Source organism: Manis pentadactyla, chromosome 2 (assembly GCF_030020395.1).
Source record: "Manis pentadactyla isolate mManPen7 chromosome 2, mManPen7.hap1, whole genome shotgun sequence".
Lineage (NCBI taxonomy): Eukaryota > Metazoa > Chordata > Mammalia > Pholidota > Manidae > Manis > Manis pentadactyla.
Window position 1 is genome coordinate 149,732,166 of NC_080020.1, and position 21,182 is coordinate 149,753,347.

The 21,182-nt window shown below is 44.3% G+C and overlaps 1 protein-coding gene across 2 annotated transcripts in view; it reads right to left on the reverse strand.

Moving 5' to 3' along the window:
• SLC9A4 (solute carrier family 9 member A4) overlaps positions 1–19,634 on the reverse strand; it is a 60,675-nt gene extending 41,041 nt beyond the window's left edge. Inside the window, exons 1-2 of one of the 2 annotated variants that reach the window (XM_036907407.2) lie at positions 18,885–19,295; positions 13,679–14,142 (exon numbers count right to left, since the gene is read on the reverse strand). In XM_036907407.2, the coding sequence (XP_036763302.2) occupies positions 13,679–14,142; positions 18,885–19,128 (708 nt within the window). In that variant the 5' untranslated portion in view covers positions 19,129–19,295. Of the gene's footprint in view, positions 1–13,678; positions 14,143–18,884 lie in introns of both variants that reach the window. The other variant, XM_036907410.2, reaches the window with a different exon arrangement.
• Between the last annotated feature and the right edge of the window lie 1,548 nt (positions 19,635–21,182).

A 21,182-nucleotide genomic window follows, 5' to 3' on the forward strand; every position in this document is an offset into this window, starting at 1 on the left:
CACTTCCACAAGGCCAACAAGAGGCGTGTTTGAATGAGTTAAACTGGACCTGAGAGTGTATTTGACTAACAAACCTCAGGGAATACGACTGAGACTCAGAGATTTGCATGCTATTGCCACAAACTCTTTAGCCGAGCTCTCCAGATTGTAAGCAGCTACCCAGTCTCTCTGAAGGCCAGGGAAAGTCAACTGGGTCAGACCAGTTCCTGGACACCTGTGTGCCCTGCCAGGAAGATGTCATGGCAGTTTCAGAAGCTAAAGCAGTACATATAATTAAGAAGACTACATTTACGGACACAATCATTGTGACTACATGAGAAACAATTCTTATTTTTCAAATTACCAGGGTCTGGATGTCATTACAGTCATAAAAGATTTTCTCTGGACTCATTTAAATCACAGTCTCATGTGTGTGTAGTTTTCACACATTGGAGGGGAAAACTCAGCCAATGCTAAATCTCAAGCGTGTCCATGGCACCAGTGGAAAACAAGGTGAGATTCACCCGCCTCACTCGGTATGGAGGTGTGAAGTTGTGATACAATTAAAAAGTATATATTGTGTCTTTGTCCCAGGTACCTGGCATGGAGTTCCTAAAAACCTTGTCATTTCCTGAGTAGCTGGGGTAAGAGGAGTCTTTTGTTATGCATAATGATGTCTTTTTAACCACACCTGAGCTCATACTTATGAAATGACTCTTGCCTGAGTCCCAGAGAGCTGCAGGTGCTGAGCTGGTTGCCAGAGGAACCAACCATATAATCTGAGGGCTCATAACTTTCATCCCCACCCCCTCCAGGAAGAAGAAAGGGGCTAGAGATTGAGTTCAATCACCAGTGGCCAGTGACTTAATCAATCCTGCCTACATAATGGAACTTGCAGAAAAAACTACAAAAAAGGGCTCAGAAAGATTCCAGGTTGGTGCTGGAAGGGTGGCACGCCTGAAGAGGGCACAGAAGTTCTGAACCTCCTCCCTCATGCATTAGCCTATGCATCTCTTTCATCTGGCTGTTGCTGAGTTGCATCCTTTACGATACACTATAATAGAAAGTAAGCTGCTTTACTGAATTCTGTGAGCTATTTAGTAAATTATCAAACCTGAGGAGGGGCTGGTGGGAACTCGCAATTTTATAGCCACTCAGTCAGAAGGATGGATGATCCAGACTTTGATTGGTGTCTGAGGTGGGGGCAGTCAGGTGGGATTAAGCCCTTGGTTAACCTGTGGGGTCTGTGCTAATTTCAAGCAGTTAGTATCAGAATTGAATTAAATTGTAGGGCACCAAGTTGGTGTCTGGAGAGGTAGAGAACTGGTTGCTATGGGAAAAAAACACCCACACATTTTTGGTGTCAGAAGTGGGGTAAAAACTACAGTTGAGAGGTGTCTCAGCAAATGGTCCTGTTACCTTAACAAGATCACCAGGTCTCCCGAGATCATAATGGCAACCCTTTAACAGGTGCCACTATAAAAGTTTGCAAACTCCTTTCAGCACACAGAATAATGACTAAAGACACCAGCCCTCCAAACCAGAATTAGAAGAGGTGGAATGTTGATTTTAAATACACTGATTTTTTTTCTATCAGTTTTTTTGAAGAACAACTTATAGCTTTAAATGCTTACAATTGAAGAGTTGAAGGGTCTAAAATCAATGACATAAGGTTCTCCTTGAGGAAACTAGAAGAAGCAGAACAAGTAATTAGGAAAGCAGTTGTAAAGACAGTAATACAGTAGAACAAAAAAATTAATAATAAATTACAAAAGATAAGATACCTTATCTGTATCTTAAGGAAGAAATGCTTTTCTCTATAAAAACCTTTAAAAAATAGAAGAGGAGTTGAATTCTGGTCAACAATTTGGTTGGGACTAAATTTGCATCTGAAGTGGGTAGGGAGCCGACTTGTAGCACTAGGAGGGCATGAATGGAGAAATATTGTGAGACATTCAGAGATGGTGAGGGGTCATAAAGAAGTATGGGTTATGAGCACCAATAACTGAAAATAAAACTCAAAGAGTAAGGGAAATATAATTGAATAGTGGAAGCTAACTGGAATGGAAACAAACAGATCTATAGAGAAGAGGTTTGAGCAACTGAACAAGTTGCATCCCTGGTGGAGCTGCGGAGCGACGCTGTGAGAGTGATTAGTACCATTTACTCACTATTTCTTTTCCTTCTAAGCACCTGGCAGGATTGCATATCCAACTCCACCAAGTGACGACACCTGGCCAAGTTTTGACTTTGAATGGTTTTGAGCAGAAATGATACACATCATTTACGGGATGTGGTGTTTTTTTGCAGAGGTAACCAATAACTGAATTCCCTTTCATTTAAGAAAAGTATAATATTGTAGAGAGTCACTGTGAAGAATAAACACACACTGACTCCACACTATATATAATATGCCTCTGAGCTTCATTCCATGTCTGGTTTGCATGCTCTCAGTTTGCAAGCTGCCTTTTTTGGTTTGTGCACAATAAACTTTTACTAAATACTGCTTCCGTGATTCACTCACTGATTTTACTACTCTGCTTTTTCTGAGCTTTTGACACCTCTGAAATCCCTGAAGCCAGCATGCTTTTAGTTACAGCCTTTGTAAGATCCATTGTAAAGCATGTCCAATCCTGAACTCTTGAGAGGTCTTCTATGGGCTGAGCTGTGTTCCCCTCAAATTCATATGCTGAAGTCTTAACCTCCAGGACTCAGCCTGCAACGGATTTTGGAGATACGGTCTGTAAAGAGGTAATCAGGTTTAGACATGGCCATCATGGTGGTGCCCTAATCCAGTGCAGCTGGTGTCCTTGTAAGAAAAAAAAAGAAACACAAGGGCTATACACAGAGGACACAGTAAGGAGACAGAGGGCTGCAAACCAGAAAGAGGAGTCTCACCAGAAACTGATCTGTCAGCACCCTGATCTTGGACTTCCAGCTTCCAGAACCATGAGAAAGTACATCTCTGTTGTTCAAGCCCCCCAGTCTGGGAATTCTGTTATGGCAATCCTGGTGGATAACACAGGATCTATGTATTCCTGACGGCCTCATATATCTTTTTTTATTATTCCTCATTATTTGAGCTTGCCATAAACTCAGTTCCTTAAAACAAGAAGCCTAAATAATTTCTGACTCTACAACCATGCAAAGAGCTTTGCAAGTTAGTCATAACACAGTCAAATAAAAATGATCTTGACTGTATGTCAGATGCTGGAAAGGTACACAGAATATCATAAAGAACTATGTTCATCAACGTTACACAGGAAATTAAATAATGAATCCATTTAATTTTCTGTTTTGTCTAAAGGGGCATTTGCACAACTCCCTCTGTCATAAAGCAGTTCCTTGACAACCACTTGCTCTGACTGGTAAAAGAAATCAGCTAAGAAAACCAGAGATTACCTAGCAGGCACCACAAAATGATAGCACAGACAGAAGGCAGGAAGCTTTAACCTCACTCTTAAAGGAAGGAAAAAGATCCACTGCCCAGAACAAGAGATTAAATGTGGGATTTGCTAACTCCCCAAGAGCTAATATCCCTGAACATTAGCTGCTTACAACCTCAAAGATCAGAGATCTGAAAAACAACTTTGAACAGAAAATTTAGTAAAGAGGAGAGAAATGTGAACAGCAAGGTTTTATTGACTCAGAGCATAGCAAAGATGTTCCTTTAAGCAACTCCTTTTCAATTAAAAATGTCTGAAAAATTCTTCAGAGCTTGGAGAATGGTAGGGTGGACCACTGCCCTATTTCAGAGCTACAGTCTCCCCCTCTTCCCAAAGGCTCCCAGGTAGGCATCTCCTTTCTGTCTTTCCCCCATGCTCTTGACTCCTGTTTCTAAAACTATTGAAAAATTCTTTTCAGTGTCTTATAGGTGTCTCAAGCTCAACAGTTCAAAACTAACCTAATAGTAACCAAGCACCCCCTCCAACATGTCTTCCTTACCCACGATTCTGTCCAAGGAACTGTCCCAGCCTACTACCCCTGAGTCTCTACAACCTTCCCCCTTACTCACCCCTCACTCTGACTTGGAGTAAATGCCATAGGACTTTTCTATCAGTACACCTCTATGACAGAAGAAGTAATTTAAAAGCTATTTAACCTTTTTAACCATAAAAGCAAACATCAGTTGTGACCAGTAGATTTAAATTCACTGAAGACCAGTTTGATAATTGCTTCTTCTGAGAATGTCACCCTGGCGTACTGGAAAGCACAGTTTCTTACAGAAAGCAGCTGCTCTTCACAGTTTTTTAAATGAAAGAATGAAGGGAAATTGAACACATGAATTTCAGGGGCTATTCTGGCTCAATCAAACAAGAGTGAACTTTTATCTCTAAAAAATAAAGAAGCTGCATTTCATGATCTCTGTTTTCTCCCTTGCTGTTATTCTAATGTTTACTGATGATCAAAGCTGGTCCTGGGTGGTGAGGAGCAACGTGTAGGTAACCACAGCCCAGAGCCACAGTCGATGGCTCCATCTCTGACCCATGGCCTGGGCTGCCCAGCAGGCTCTGCTGGATGTTGTTCATTTTACATAATCATTAAGGAAGCATAGGGGAACTATCTGTCAACCAGCTCACAGGGCTTTGCACATGATAGTAAGCATTTATTCTTTTAGTCCATACAGCAGCCTGACACACCCTTGAGAATGTAACTACACATGCTGTTGGGGGGTGGGATCTGTTGAAAACCACTGGCCTAGAAACTGTGTTTTAGACTTTTCTCCCAAGTCCGTGATTTCGATTCATGGGTTATGTAATCTTTTTCCAAAGCCATTTCCATAGCTGTTCAACCTTACCTCCTGTCAAAGGAAGAGAATTTGATACCCAGTGGGGTTTTGATCTTTCTTCCTGTACTTGTGAACTGGGATGAGTTTTAACCACCCGTAAGCCCCTCACAGCATAGCCGTTAAAATCCAAAGTGCACAATTCAAACTTCAATCAATTTGTTTCTTCAGCCAGAACAAAACGAACCAAAAAAGGTATTTATGAATCAAATTTGAGGAATTTCAGTGAAATAAAGGCTGAAGTGTCCCTCTCTGATCCCGCATGGCTTAAGCATGGCTCTGAATAACGAACACACACCTAAAACACAGACATCTCAGGCTGCTGCTTAATGGGAGTCGCCAGCTTAGACCCCAGACATGTCCAGTTGGGAGAGTTCAGGAGTCAGATTTGCCTCCTCCATGTTGGTGAACCTCCAAGCCCTCCAACATCCTTGTTTGCTGGGGTCAACCATCGGCTGCCAATGCCCCTCCCTTCTCCCAGCTCCTCGCACCTCCCCAGCCTGGTCCAAGAATCATCCCAAGTTATTTGTGCATGTTGTATCACGCACACACTCACACCCCGCAGGCCCCACAGCTAGCGCCCTACCTCATTGCCAATGGCAGGTGTAGGCTGAGATGACACTCATCAGACAAACCTCCAAGTGTTTTGATAAGAGAGCATGTCTGAGGGAAAATGCCTGGTCCTGGGCTGGTGGGGCACCAGGCACCTGCCCTTCATCCAAGCTAGGTCAGAAGCAGCCCTGGGGAAATGCTCATGGCTTCGATGCACTTGCTGAGACCCTGCAGGGGGGAAGGTCCATCCCCAAGAATGTGAAGCCACCAATGAAGGCTGTGTGGCCCTGTGGATCTGAGTTTAAGCCTTATCCCCATTTGCATGCTGACAGACACCAAACAGAGGGCCTCTCCTGGGTAGAATCTTCTCTCAAATATGAGAAGCACGAAGGTATATTTACTCACCACCTATGCTCCTCAAAACCACCCTCTGAGGTCAGATTAATTGTTCCCATTTTGCACATGGGGAAACTGAGTCACAAAAGGATTGAGCCACCTGCTCAAGATCACACAATTTGTGAAGTTCATGCCTCCCCCGACCCAGATGCTGAGCTCCTTACATTCTGGGCCAGAGGAAACAGTCTACTTATAAAGGCATCTGGAACTTCTCACCTCCTATCCTAGGAGCCTGAGTAAAAGGAAAGGGAACAGGAGATACAAAGAAGACAAGAGAAAGATGTCTGCCACTCCCCCTGTGGGGTCTGTTCAGGTTTGTGCATGGCCCTCCTCTCAGAACAGCTAGGACTGCAAAGTCCAGACAGATGAACAATACGATGTGGTATTGCTTAGGATTCAAGGAGAGCTCTTGTCTGAGAGGTGCTCAGGTAGGTAGACTTCTACTGATAACACCGATCCTGACACCAGTTCCTGTGTGTATGTGTTTTCTCCCACACCACCAAACCATTAACTCAATTCTGATACCATCTGCCGGCAGACGTTATCAGATCCCACAGGTTTTAAGGGCTGAGATCCACAAGACATCCCCCACCCAACTCCACACGTCAAAACATCAGACCTGTGCTTCTGACCACCTGGCTGCAGATTGCAGGTCCCAGTGACCCTCTCTATACATTCAATTAATTTGCCAGAGTGGCTCACAAAACTCAGAAATATTTCACTTAGAAGATTATTGGTTTGTTATAAAAGATATAACTCAGGAACAGCCAGATAGAAGAGGTGCATAGGGCCAGGGGTGGGGAAAGGGGACAGAGCTCCCAGGCTCTCTCCAAGCTAACAGTCTCCCCAAATCTGCACGTGATTATCACCCTAGAAGCTCTGCAAACACAGTCCTTTTGGGATTTTGTGGAAGCTTCATTACATAAGCATGGTTGATCCAATCCCTGCCATTGGAGATGCTATCTCCAGTCCCTCTGCTGTCCTCAGAAATCAAAGGGTGAGACTGGACGTTCCAACTCTATTCCTGGTTGGTTCCCCTGGTGCTTTCCAAATGTTGCCTTATTAACATAACAAAAGACATCTTTATTGCTCTCATCACTCAGGAAATTCCAAGGGTATTATGAACTCTGTGCCCTGAGTGGCATGAAGCCCAAAGTACATATTCATCAATAATCCTAATATCACAAACACCAAACCCTCTGTACTCACTCTGTGCCAGGTGCCATTTTAAATACTTAGTGTATCAACTCATTTTACAACTCTCACGCAAACCTGATCTCCATTTTACAGAAAGGAAACTGAGGCCCAGAGCGGTTAAGTACCTCACCTAAAGGCACACAATTTGCAAGTAATAGAGCCAGGACTTGAACTAAGGCATATGACCTCACTGCTCAGGCTCTCGGTCATACTGGCTGCCTCTCGAATGGGATGTTCTTGGAGCTAGGACCGCTTTGAGGCAGGAAAATATAAACCAGAGAGAATCATGGAGGAACACACCCTGAGTGAACTTTAAAAAGATCTTTCCCAGATCCAGTGCAGCCAATCCCATCGTCCTAGCTTGGTTTGAGCACGCCATCCCGTCCTCTCAGTCAGTGGGATCCGTGACTATCTTTCCACTAGTGAGTGATCTCCTGATGGGCCACAGGCACACAGCTCACCTCCATGTGTCCGTGCTCCGGCGGGGCCAGTGTGGGCAGGAAGGGCCCTGGGGCTCTCCTCTCCCACCATACCCATGCCGGTTCTCCGGCCTCCAGCATGTAGGCTCAGGGAGCAGTTCTGAAGTTCAGTGGTGGCACTTTGTCAGAAGGAGGACACCCCAGTTGACTCACATCTTCCCTGACAATTCCAGACACAACAGAGTGTCACTCATGGGACTTGGGGCAGGAGGGCTGTGGTCACCGGGATGTGGCTGGGGCTGCAGGTCACCCGGGCAAGGACAGCCTCTCCTAGTCCCCATCACGCCCTCCTTTGTTCATTTATTCCCTCTTCAGGCAGCAATCCATTTCAGCGTTACAGCCATTTATTTACTTAACACCCCCTGCAATGCTCAAGGCTGCATGATGAGTCCTAGGATGGTGGCAGGGGGGCTAGGAGAGAAGTCACCAGGGTCAACAGGCAGCCAGTTAGCAGAGTTAGGCTAATAAAGGGTGGAACAATGAGATGAGAAGATGAGAAGAGGACACAGGAATTCTAGCATAAAGGATCAGGAAATTTAGGATCTCATGCCAGCAACAAAAATGCATAATAAGCAGAGGCAAACTGCATGCAAGATACAGGTCTCTGCTGAGAAACTGCTGCTGTTGACTGCTGGCCGGGAAAAGCGGTGAGAGGACAACTTTTCACTATATCTTTTGGATGTTGAGCCACATAGAATAAACTGTATTCAATAAATGATTTCTCTGACAGTCTGTATATTTATGACAAAAACAGCAATGAAGAAATGTAAACACATGGAGATCGGGTCACCCACCTGTGAGGCTCAAAAGACAAGAAGAGCCAATGTAGAGATGTGAGCCCAGACGTCTGTGTCCAGGGGCCTCTTCTCTCAACCCTACATACTGTCCTCTCACAAAAAGGGGACAGCAATCTCCACAGCATTAGGCTGTTATGAAGCTCAAATAAGGAAACATACACGAGCAGCCATCAAGGAGACTGCCCCGCGTTCTGTGTGCAGACCCTGTAGGCTGCCTCCCACTCTCCCATGCCTGCATTCACTCTAGTCCTAGAGGATGGGCTACAGCAGCAAGAAGATGCCAGGTGAAGCTGTCACTAGGGGGAGGAGAAAGAGCCGGACAGGGGGAGAGGCAGGGTCCAAATGGAGCAGCAGTTAGGAGCAGAAATGCTCTGGGACCAGGCCACCTGGGTTCAGCTCTCAGTCCTGGCCCCCAGACCTCCTGGACCTCTTGGGTGAGCTGGAGAAGTGGGTGGTGGAGAGAGATGCGAAGCGACAGAAACCTTGGTGGTATTTCCTGGTTGCTTATTCAGCACATAGACCCAAGAAAACCAGGGAGGGTTATTGATATAAGAACAATGTTCCTATAATAAATGACATAGTGTCATATTTAAAACTGACTGCCAATTAAGAGCAAGCCAGCCACCATGCTGTGCCCATGAGCTGGTATGACACAAAATAATAACAACAGCCAGTGGAAAAAACTGCAAAAGCCCACATGCACTGAGTACCCGCTACAGGCTTAGCACTCACTGTCCAAAAAGCCTAATGTGAATTTTCCACCGACCTTATAACTAAGTAATACCATCTTCCCAATTGTACAGAAATGAGGCCCAGAGACTATCAGGATCTTTCCCAGAGCCATGCACTGGATTAGGCCGGGTGAGCCAATTCTGTTTTGGAAAAGGCACTGGCTTTCCCACTAACTGGACATGAGCCCTACCTCTTCGTTGGTAGCACAACGGGTTCTCTCCTGTGCCTCCAGCTCCATGAGTTGAAAACTCAAAAGGTAAGAATACAGGGAAAGAGATTAGAGTGAGACAGACTGTGTACCCATGTCCCATCTGTCACTGGCCAGTCAGTGTGCCCTCATTCAGTTTATTTTAACTTCCTTTATTTTCTTCTTCATGAAATGTGGTTATTTATTTATGCCTCACAGTAAAATCTGGGAATTTAATAAGATAACAAATGTAAAAGGGACCCCATACAGGGCCTGGATATAGTAGCTGCACCTCTTTTCCTGCTGTGATTTTGGCCATTAGACCCAACTGGGGATACTGGTTATCATTTTAAAGCTATGTGGGTTTTGTCTCTGATCCCTTTGCCTACCCTTAAGGGCATGTTCCAGTGACTAGAGTCATATGCTAAAGTCATATTTCAAAGTCATAGTCTAATGATATATTCCAATGCTAAAATATTCACCAAGAGGGAGAAATAAGTGGGACAGCCGACCTGGAGAATCAGATTAATTGACATTTCTACAGCTCTGCTGTAGTGAGCATGCAATCCTTCAGTGGATGAAGACCTGTGCAGTTGTCACACGTAGCCCACAAATCACAGCTGGCCTCCTCAGTGACTCAGACTTTCTGTTGGGGGAGCATGTTTGTGACTGCTGCCCTCGGGAAGGTTCCTTCCTCAATGAAAGGGCGAGGTCAAGGCCCTTCGCTCAAAATACAACTGGACGGCATTAAATACCAGTTACTTTCAACCGCTTTCTAAATCCGGCCCTGCAGCTTCTCTGGTTTCACGGAGGGACCCGGCAGCGCCCCAACCCTCTTAATACCCACTGTGTAGTGGCTGACAGCACAGTGCCCTGGAACGGCGTGTGGCCGAGCCCCGGGAGGCCAACGCGACTGCGGCTGCGCCCGGCGGGGGTCAGAGCAGCGCCCTTCGCAGGTACTCTGGTCGGTCCCAAGTTGTCATTTTATTTCAAAATGATCGCTTTTTTAAAATGTCCAAGTGGAAACAATTAAACTCTGGGAAAGTTAAACAAACGTTGGTAGCAAAGAAACCCCAGCCAGAAACCAAGCTGCGATTAGCTGTAGATGTAAAATCCAGAGAAAATGCAGGGTGCAGTCAGAGTCTCAAGTTCAGGGGCAGCCCCGGGGAGGCAGCCGAGCCAGCTGTTTTCAGTGGTGATCAGGGAAGGCTCTTTCTCAGCAAGAACTTCCACAGATTGGATCATGGGGTTCCCGGTGAAGAAATGGTGTGTTCTGTGAAAATTAGCCAGGGTGGTATTTAGAAAATAATTTCCAAACTTCCCTAAAGTTTGTATAGTTCCTTCCTAATGGGCTACCAAGGGGTGGCCTTCATGTCGCCACAGGTAAGCGCTCTCGGTGCCACTGCCGGCAGTGGGGGTTAGGTAAGGGAGTACCCACGGGGAACTCAGAAGTGGAGTAAGATTCACCCTGGGACGTAAACTACGAAATGAACACATCAGGTTCAGAGGGGCTGCCTTAGGGGAGGGAACCAGTTCCCAGCCAACGACACTTACTCCTTTGTAACACAATGGAAGTATGAAAAGGAAGAATGCTCGGGGAAGGGAGGGTCCTGGAGACTAATCTCCGCTTTAGGACAGCTATGCAGTCCTTGTTCCAGATACAGCATCATTTTGAATAAAGATACACTGGCTTCTCTCCACCTAAAGGCAATAAAGGAGTAGTTCTCCAGTGCCAGCAGTCATCTGAGGCTCCTGTTAAAAACAGATCCCAGGTTCCATCCCCACAGAGTCTGGGTCAGTAGGTCTGGGATGGAGTTTGGACGCCTGGTTATGCACCCATCCCACCAGGGTGACACTGAGGCATGTGGCTTGTGGGCCACACTCTGAGAAACTGAATACCTTGAATCCCATGGCAGTCTGGAGTCCAGGCTCCCCTGGCAACTTTCTGACAACTCAGCGTTTTGTGCAGCTTGCTCAGAAGTTAAGTATCCAGAATGTGCGTATTTGATGAGCTTAGTTCCTTGCTCAACAGTTAGAGATTCTCATTATGAAAAAATAAATAGATTGCTGACTTCATGTACGGGTCTCCATCACTTGGTGAATCCTCCCCAGATATCTTGGATTACTTTTCAAGAACCTTTTCCCCATGTACTATCTATTTTTACATAAAGTTCTCCCAATAAAATACTGTGTGACAGATGAATTAAGTAATTAATTGTAAAAGGGGAAAAATTTTAAAAACAACATGATGTTTGCTTGTTCTTTGGCTAGGCACAATCTCCGAAAGCAAAATATGAAAACGAGAGACAATAAAACAGTATGTTAGTAGGTTTGACTTCACACAAACTTAAAACTTTTATAGGATAAAAGACATTATGATCTAAAAAGTTTTAAGTGACAAAATGGGAGAAAATATTTGACTTTTTTTGTAATATTCAAAAGCTTAAAAGTAGGATAGTTTAATGTGTTCCTACAAATTAATTTTTTTTAAATGCAAGGGTCCCAAAGAAAAATGGATGAGACACAATACTTGCATAAAATAATTAAGACATACTTATAAAAAAACTCATTGTTGATATGAAACTTAAATTTAACTAGGTGTCTTGTATATTTTAAAATCTGGCAACCTTAAAAGAATATGAGTACCCAATTTCTAGCATACAAAACACTAATGACCGATGATTGTTGAAAAGATGCTTAATATGATCATGCAAATGAAAACAAACATCAGTATAGATTGGAAAACACTAAGAAAGCAATGTCCCTTACTGACAGTGATAAAAGAAACTATGCACATAATACACTGTCTGTGGAAAAGTAAACCCATTTCCTGGAAAATCTTGGCAACTGCAGTGTTAAGAACTAAAATTAAGGTCCAATATTATGTGTCACCTTGACACTTGGTAAAATTGGGAGCGTCTTGGATGGCCCAACTGCAAGTTCCCCTCCCCAGTCTGACCCCCTATGGAGGAGGTTCCCCAGCCAAATAACGCTCCTTACAAAGGGACCAGGCACAGTACCTGCTTATCGCCGAATATTAGGTGTCTGTCCCTTGTCAGCCTGCGGAATTATTCAAATCAAGCCAATCACATCATCCTGTGGGAACCAGGGACACCTCACCCTCGTAATGCTACAAGGCTTCCTCCCACCACCCCACCTGTCCACTCACTTCTGAGGGAAATTCCATGTGTCCCTGCTTGGTGCACAGAGTCCTCCTTCCAGCTGGGGGTGTCTATGGCCAACAGATTGTTACAGGTCTCATCTGTCTACTATTAGGAGTGACTCCATGACCCCAGGCTGGAGATCCTTCAACAACTAGATGAAGAGTAGTGATTGAAATAGCAGCATCTTTCAGATTTTTAAATGCACTTACTTTTCAACCCATAAATTTCACTTCCAAGAGTATATGCTATCAAAATACCCACAGTACAAAAAGAGATGCATGCAGAAACAGGAATACTTATTGCAACATTGAATTTCCAAGTGAAAAATTGGCAACAATGTGAATTTCACCATTGGGAGATGGTGAAAAAAATTATTATAAAAGTAATCTGTGAAACACTAGGCAACAGTACAAAAGACATAGAAATAATTCCAAGATGTGTTACATCTATGCAAAACATACAATATAATCCCAACCTGATTTATGTAAAATAATACATGTATATGTATCTATAGATGTGTGCATACAATAAAGGTGAGGAGGGAGAATGCCAGTCTGATCAAGGGCTTGCTTCTTACATAGAGGGTGATGAGTGGCATGAGTTTTGTAATTTTATGCTTCATAATTTTGTACTGTTTCAGCCTTTCACACTGAAAAGGCATTCTCGTGTTGCTTATGTGGTATGATATAAATTTAAAAATAAGAAGAGTGTATCGAAATATAAAGGTTTCATAGACTAACATGTGGTGAAGGTTTGCAGTAATGTGATGAAACTGAGCGATGAGACTGACACCCCCTCCAGACACCTTCTGGGCCCTAATGCTGTGTGTTGACCCAGCCTGGAAGTCCTTCTCAGCTTCTCTCCAGGACTCTAAGCAAAAACGTTTTCTTCACCTTTTCGGTATGAGTCATGCCATCAAGATTGATACACAAGCTAACACACTTTTGCAACCGTTTTTCATCTCCCTCCCTACTCTTACCTTCTTTTTAACTTCATCACTTAATGCAGCCTGTTTTTTAAAAAAAACATATAACAGGAATGAGGGTGAGGTACAGCGAATGAGAGAAAGTAAGACAGAAGTACTGCTTGTCTTAGAGTGAAAACAGAATCTTTAGCGACGGTGTCTCCTTGCTATGTGAAAACCTGACTTAATTAAAGAAATGAGATACTATCTCCCATTTTTCTCTCTTTAAAGAAGCTAGCTGGCCAGTGAATGATAAGCAGCATTAGTGAGCAATTATGGACACAACACAGATCCTTGGGGAAGTCACCAGAACTTGGGCCACACCGCACGGCCCCCCTGTGCCTGGCCTGCTGTGGCCCTACCCCTGGTCCCTGAGGACAGGTGCCTGCCTCCAGCCCCAGCCCCACCCCTCTCCTCCCCCAGGGACGTGTCCCTGACTTCTCACCACACTAATGCCATCGTTGAGGAGGGCCTCCCCAAAGATCATCATGTAGAGTGGCTCATTCACATGCGCCTCCTCGAACACAGCCAGCACGGCCGCGGGGTCCACAGCCGAGATCAGGCTGCCGAACAGCAGGTTCTGAAGCAGGTTGACGTCACTGAGGCCAAAGGCTTGGATCTGGCAGATGAGGTAGAGGGAGAGGCCAATGCCAAACGCGTTGATCAGGGCCCCCAGGCCTGCCCACCACAGGATGGAGCCGATGTTCTCAAAGAAGGGCCGGGTGGGCATGAAGTAGCCGCCCTCCAGGACGATGGGTGGAAGGAGATACAGGAAGTAGATGCTCGAATCCATGACCGGAGGCGATCTGTGGTTGGTGCCGAAGATGATGGCGCCCACCAGAAGGCCCACTGTGATGAGGATGCAGCTTTCTGGCATGCAGCCCGGCAGCCTGCGGTACAGATGGAAGCCTGCGGATGGCCCAGAGCCTCAGTTAGACGTTTGCAAACAAAACAGTCTGCTCACTAAGACACCAGGATATGAGTGTATAGGAGGCCTTTTAAAGCCAGCACATGGGACGGTTGGCAAGCTTCCTGGCCTCTGTGAGCCTTGCACCCCATCCGTAGCAGCAACCCCAACAGTTGGGGGAGCTTTAAACAGCTTTAAACCAAATGTGCCAGGCCCAGTGCAAGTGACAGAATGGGTCCCTGCCAGCTGCCACCACCCTCTTCCTCCTCCCCACCTTGCAGGACCTGAGAGAGGACATGGGAGGGATGGGAACAGAAGGGCAGCACTGTGCGCACTCATGCAAAACCCACCTGATGCAGAGCCCATCACAGTCACCTAACCCTCAGCCAGTTCCAAACCCACCTCACGTCCCTCTCTCCCCCACACACAAACCAAAGCTAAACTCCTTCATCTTGATTCCCACCTTCAACCTGGCCAGCCAGCCACTGAGGGCAGAAACCAGGTCACAGCCCCATGAGCCTGTCTCCCTCACCTCTTTCCCCATCAGGCGATCATCTCCCAGTTTCATCAATTCTGTCTCGCATTCACTGACCAGAAAGAGCATCTCCTCCTCTCCAGCTCCACAGCATGATTCTCATTTAGGGCTGCCTCATGGCTCCCCTGGACCACTGCATGGTCCTCCTGATCTCCTCTCGCTCTCAACCCCCTCTCCACTCCACAGCCCGCTGCCGGGTGACTGCTCTTCACCACGTGTGTCTGGTGGTCTCCATCCCCACCTAAGACTCCGAGGGCACGCAAAGCATCTCACGGCTCTTAAACTGAGGATACTGTTAAGCATGCCCATGCCAAGACCAGCCCACTGGTCAGTACTATGAGGTGAAAGATAGAACATGTTCATTACATGTTTACTACAGCTGTTAAGAAAATTTAAAAACAAGACATTAACTAATAAGACATCAAAATAATACTATGTACAAGTATTCAATTAAGTGCATATTGAATATATCAGCAAATATGGTAAGAGACCAGAGCACAGTTGGCACCCTGGGGCTCTGCCCAAGTCAGTGCCCCACACACCATGCCCTAGCTTTCTGTGTGGTATGTTAGAGCCCACCACACACCTTTTCATCCTGTAGCCCTCCTTTTTTGTCTTCATACACTGTTATTGCTGCCTGGATTGTCATTTTCCTCAACCTATTTAGTTCCTGCTCAATCTTTGAGTTAAGCTTTCCCAACCACTTCCCAAGAAAACAATGTCTTCCTCTGATTTATTATAAGATTTTTATCAGTATCTGTCTCACAACAATGACCTCTTTCAGTCATTTTTGTGCATGATTTATCTCCCCTGCTAATCTCTATATTCTTCAAATTCAAGCGGAATGACACATGTTATATCCCCCAAAGTGCTTGTCCATAACAGCTGGTCTATGTGCTGAAAGAATCTGTAAGTATATTAACGAATGAGTGGGCAGGTTAGATGCTCACCAGAGAAGCTCTTGCATGGGAAGCAGCAGTTGAACAGGTTGTCAGAGAATGACGGGACTGCACAGTTGGACAGCAGAATGGAAGACATTGCAGGTGGGGACAAAAAAGTAGAGGGACAGGAATGGCCCAGCCAGATCGTTTGATGTTCACTGAAGGGAAACACCTGGCCAGGGCAAATTTTGAGTTGGTAAGAGTCCCAAGAGAAGATCTGGAAGGTGATTTTGAGCCAAATAATGGAGGGCCTTGAATTCAAGGCTAAGGAGTGTCAGCTTTCTCCCATAGGCCATGGGGAGCCTTTGAATGTCTCCCTAGAAAGTTTTAGGTTCATACACCCCCAGAGCATGTGGGTTTCCCTGATGACAGCTTTGAAATTCTCCATTCACTATCAGCATTCAGATTATTGCAATGGAGAACCATTGGTATCCAGGCCACTGTCCAAACCACATGCCTAGCCTACTGGCTTCAGAATAGCTCACGGCCCCCTTCAAGAGTCCTGTTCTCCCCATTTCTTAATGACAACTTCCTCCTCCTCCTCCCCCTGCACCTCCCCTTCCCTCTCCCCCTCTTCACCCTCCTTCTTTTTCTCTCCAGTTGCTATTTATTTTAACCACACTGAACTTTTTAATATGTAAATGGGGTGGGAGAGCCCAGAGTGTGATTTTTCTCAGGTCCCCATCTGTCCTGTGGGGTCCTGCTTTCAGGAACTGAGTTTCCCAAAATGGGACCAACATGCACCTGCCTGAAGCCAAGTGGCACCCACAGAGTGGGAGTAGGAAGAGGCCTTGTGCCCCTAAGTAGGGCCTTATAAAGGGAAGCATCAGGTGCATCTCACATTTCACCACTCTCCTCCCCGTTTATGATGGACAGTAGAGCCCGTCACTGTGAGAGTGTACAGTTCCAGTGCCAGAAACATAAAAGGCCACAAACAGCAAAGCCCTGCCCAGAAGCCAGAGATGCCCCCACTACTCCATTCCTCACGGAGATTCAAGATCTTCCTTCTGTGATGTTCCAAGAGGTAGAACTGAAGTAAAAGATAAACAAACTCTGAGTTGATTTTGTATTATCTTTGTTCTCAAAAATCATTCTTGTATAAGATGCATCATTGGGTGTTTCAGAAAGGACTGGGGAGAGTTGTGATATTTTCTAATCAGAGCACCTACCAGGCAGTGCTAGATTCCCCTGTCTTCCCCATTAAAACAAGCCCCTCGAGGTCAGGGACCAGGGCCATGCCCACACATTACATGGGCACTCAGTAAACATGTCTTAACAGAATAACTGGCTAAAAGAATGAGTGATGATGACCATTAATTCTATTTTATTCAACTTTTATAATGCAGAATATAAAATACCTATATGGATTCGTTGTGTTAAAGCTTTGGTCACTTTTTTTTTTGCCCCAGGTAAATGAAGCAATATACTTAAAACTACAAGCCCACTACTCAGCACAGTATACATTCAGTAAACGTGACCTTTTTTCTAGTATAAGTGAAAGTAATCTGAGTTCTTAAAGACTAGCAAAGATGAAACTGTACTTGAATTAGCATGATCCAACTGATAGCCTACTTAGGTTATTTTCTTTTACTGAAGTATGCTGACTCACACAAACATGGAAATCAATAGCATTGAAACCAGCAGCTCCGCAGACACTGGTGTCCTTACAGTGCTCTAAACTTCTAGACATCCTGAGTCTGGCTGGCCACCTGCAATACTTCTAAAGAGTTTTATACTGATATAAAACCAAGATAAAATATAACCTTTCTGCACTAAGATGTTTACTGATAAAGAATGTAAGCCTCTGTGCTATTAGAAAATCTTTACTTGCACTAGAAAGAGGTCTTAGATATAATTTCACAGAGGAACAAACTGAAACTTAGAAAGATAAAGTGACTAGCTGGTCAGTAGCAGATCTAACTTCCTGATTCCCAGACTAACTTCACCCATTACTGTGAAGCAGAAAGGGTGGGTGAGGAAAGAGTCACTAGTATTGCTTGCAAAGGAAATTCAAGATCCTTATATCACTTTAAGTGTCCATGTGGTTGCATGAAAGGTATTAGATCCCTACCTCTGAACTGAGAATACCATCCCTTTTGAAAGCCATTTGTTGTACTTGAATACTTTTTAGAAAGAATGGGAGACCCATTTTATTGTTTGACAAATAGCACAGGAGTTCCTCAAACTCACCATTCCCATTCAACCATCACACTTTACTAGTTCAAGTGAATAGCAGTTTTGAAGGGGCACCTAATGAATACATCAGCACCCCCAATATCCTCTAGGAGGGAGTTAGATGAATAGACAGAGCCACAGTCCTGATGCCTAAGACTTAACAGTCAGATCTTAAGGCTCAACCCATACTCCACACCCAGACTAAAGGAAAACTATAAATAAGCATCAAAATGTTTCATAGATTATATCTGAATAAGGCCATTTGTCTACTTAAATAACAAAGGTCATAACTGAAGCAAAGAAGATGTTATGCTTAATAATTGAGGAAATTGTATCCATTTTCCACTTTGGAATCACTTTTCCCCTTTGAATAAGCTGGTTCTGAGAGGACTGGGGTGGAGGTAGGGATAAAATGGTCACCAAGCAGAAACCATCAGTTTGGTTTTTGGCTCAAAGAACCCAGATTAGAATTTAATCCACACACTTAAATTCACCTTAACACACCAGAGTTAGTGGGAAACCAGAGGTGTCCCACTAACTCCATTTGGCTAAGAGGTAAACCAATACCTTAATGACAAACACTACTCCATATGCCCCCATATCCCGTCTCAGAGTGACAGCAGAGTGGTTTGCTTGCTCCTTGCTTTCTGGCGATTTGCAAGGAGCACAAGCCACTTTTAAAGAAGAATAAACAATGGGAGTCATTGATGAAACCCACTGTTATATGGCTGAGAATTAAGGAAAAATATTTTACAGGAGAATCATTATGTGGTTCCTGGAATTTCCAGTGGGCATCATTCAGAGGTCAACATGCCTTAGTTTCTGTTTTACATGTCACGTGGTTGTCACCCTGAAATGAGAAGAAATCAGAACCCAGGACCCAGAAATATGCTCTTAAATTTCAAAGCAGAACCCTAAAACATCAAATGGCTTTACAAAAAGCAGGTATGACTTCCCCTTGACACAAGAGAAGAGAATTGTTGATGTAATAGCAGTAACAGTTAAAATCCACTTACCAAAATCTACAAGGCATTTGCGCATATATTATCTCATGTGGGAAACAACTCCCACAGACAGATACCTGAGGACTTACCTATTTTTGCAAGGGATGCTAGAAGTATCCACAGGGTGACCTCATAAGGAATTTGCACATAGTCATAATCCAGGGCAAAAACAGGTATTTTCTCATATGGCTCTGAGCTCGAAGCTGCAAACCGAACATTAGGTTCATGCTGGGCAGTGGAATTTGTGGATTCATTCATATCAGAAGATGCTTCAGAACACTTGAGGGCCATTAACAATAGCAACCAAGTCCAAGGACTGAAGGGCACAAACATCTGAAAACACACGCTGTGGGCTTCTCCTGCCCCACACGGGATTGTGCGCCACACCAGAAGGGAAGAGGGTTTCAGTTGCGCAGCCGCATCCACCTGGGTCAGAGGCAGTACGGGTACAGTCCGTGGGTCACTCACTCCAAGAATGACGGTCCGTGTCACTGAGTTCTGAGTGGAGACGTTTTCAAATTGCCTTTAAAGGATTTGTGTTCCGGCAGCTCAGCTTCTTGGTTCAAATGCAGTCCGTCATTCAGCAGACCTGTGCAAGCCCAGGGACTACCTGTGTGACCTTCATCCGATCATGATTTTAAAAGCAATTTATGAAAAGCAAAAGAATATCTCTTCACTCAAAGCTCTTTTCTCCCTTCACTGCACACCGGTTTCATGTTGTGAGTGGAAATTTAACAGGACACACGGTACTTTCAAATTTTCATTCCAAATACTGCTGGAGTCCTTTAAACCGGGAAAGGGGTCCTTCCCTCTCTACCGGATGCCAGTCAGGAGTTACCTGTCCTGCATCCGCGCCCTCTCTCCTCCCCCTGCTCTCTCCCTTGCTTTGAATGGCCAAGGTTGCAGGTAGCTCTGGAACTACACTTAATTATTTGCTCTGATTTGACTTTTATCATGAAAAGCTTTCCCTGAGTGTTCTCCGGAGGTTACACTGCTGACACCTAGTGGGAAGCCACAGTAAGACACCTTGGAATGTTTAGTGGTGGGCAATTAAGGTGACCATGTAGTTATCACCCAAACCAGGGTAATTTTGAGAATAAAGAAGAGCTATTAATAACTGGAAGACCATAGGTGTAAACCAGGACCGACCTGCACACTGTGCCATGTGCTCTCTCTGTCAATGAGGGAGGAGGAAGAAGAGGCAGCGTAGAGCGTACTGGACTCCGTGAACAGCAATTCAAAGAAAGAATGAAGTTCCAGCTTTCCATAAACTTTACCCAGAAGAAAAAAATAATAACGAGAAGAAGAACAAGCTCCATGAAATGCATCTAAGCACCCAGGTTTCTAAAACTATGGCACATACAAATTTTTCATTATTACGGTCTCTCTGTTCAAAAGTAGCCATACAAAAGAGTGTTTAAGGAAGGTTGAAGTGTCTCTGTGGATCTACTCCTACTTCTACATCCAGCCAGGTGACCTTCATGAAATCGGTCACCTTTCAAAGCGTTCTTATCTGAAAAGGGGCAGGGTAAGAATATCCACCTCACTGTGCAGCTAGGAGCATGCAATGAGATAAAGCAAGTAAAGTATTAGCATATAAATGGCAGATTAAAATGTTATTTTTTGTTAGTCTTAATCACATTTCTTATTCTATACGAAAATAAGAACTCTGTTGCAATGAAAATAATGATCAATAGAAAATGAGAATGGTCATTCATAATCCGTAGACTATCTCAGCACGTCTTCCCTATCCAACTGTAGGATGATTTGTATTTTTTTTCTTAGTTCATATTAGTGAGTATAGACGATGGTCACTCCCCCCAAACACACACTCAGCAAAGATCATTGGAAAACTGAGGTAGGAGGCGTTGAAGAAGGTAGCATCTCCATGCAACTTCTCAGTAAGACAACAGGATTAAGAGCTCACATATGGACTTTTTTCCCCTCTTTCTTTTGCAGTTTAGCTCCAAAATAGATCATATCCAGTCTCTAAATGAGACTTTTAGGTGAACCACAAGAAGACCACCATATTTAGGTCAATTTTTTCTCCAAAGAAGCTTGCATGAATAGCCTTATAATGGAAAACGTTTTTATAATTGATATTTTATCTTTTTATTTGCATTTTTATCTTACTTTTCTTATAAAAAGAAATTGGAAAGAGAAAGCTTCCCATGGTATTCTGTGGAAAGACCAAAACTGAATCAGAAAACCTCTGTTCTCGGGCCATTAATTATCTGTTCTACTTTGGGAAATCACTTTACCTGTTTGAGACTCAATTTTTTCATCTACAAAATGAAGATGCTATCCATACCAAGCATCCCTTTTCTGCTCTAAAACTCCAAATATTTGTAAATATATGACAACATGCTTAGCCCTTCAATCAACTG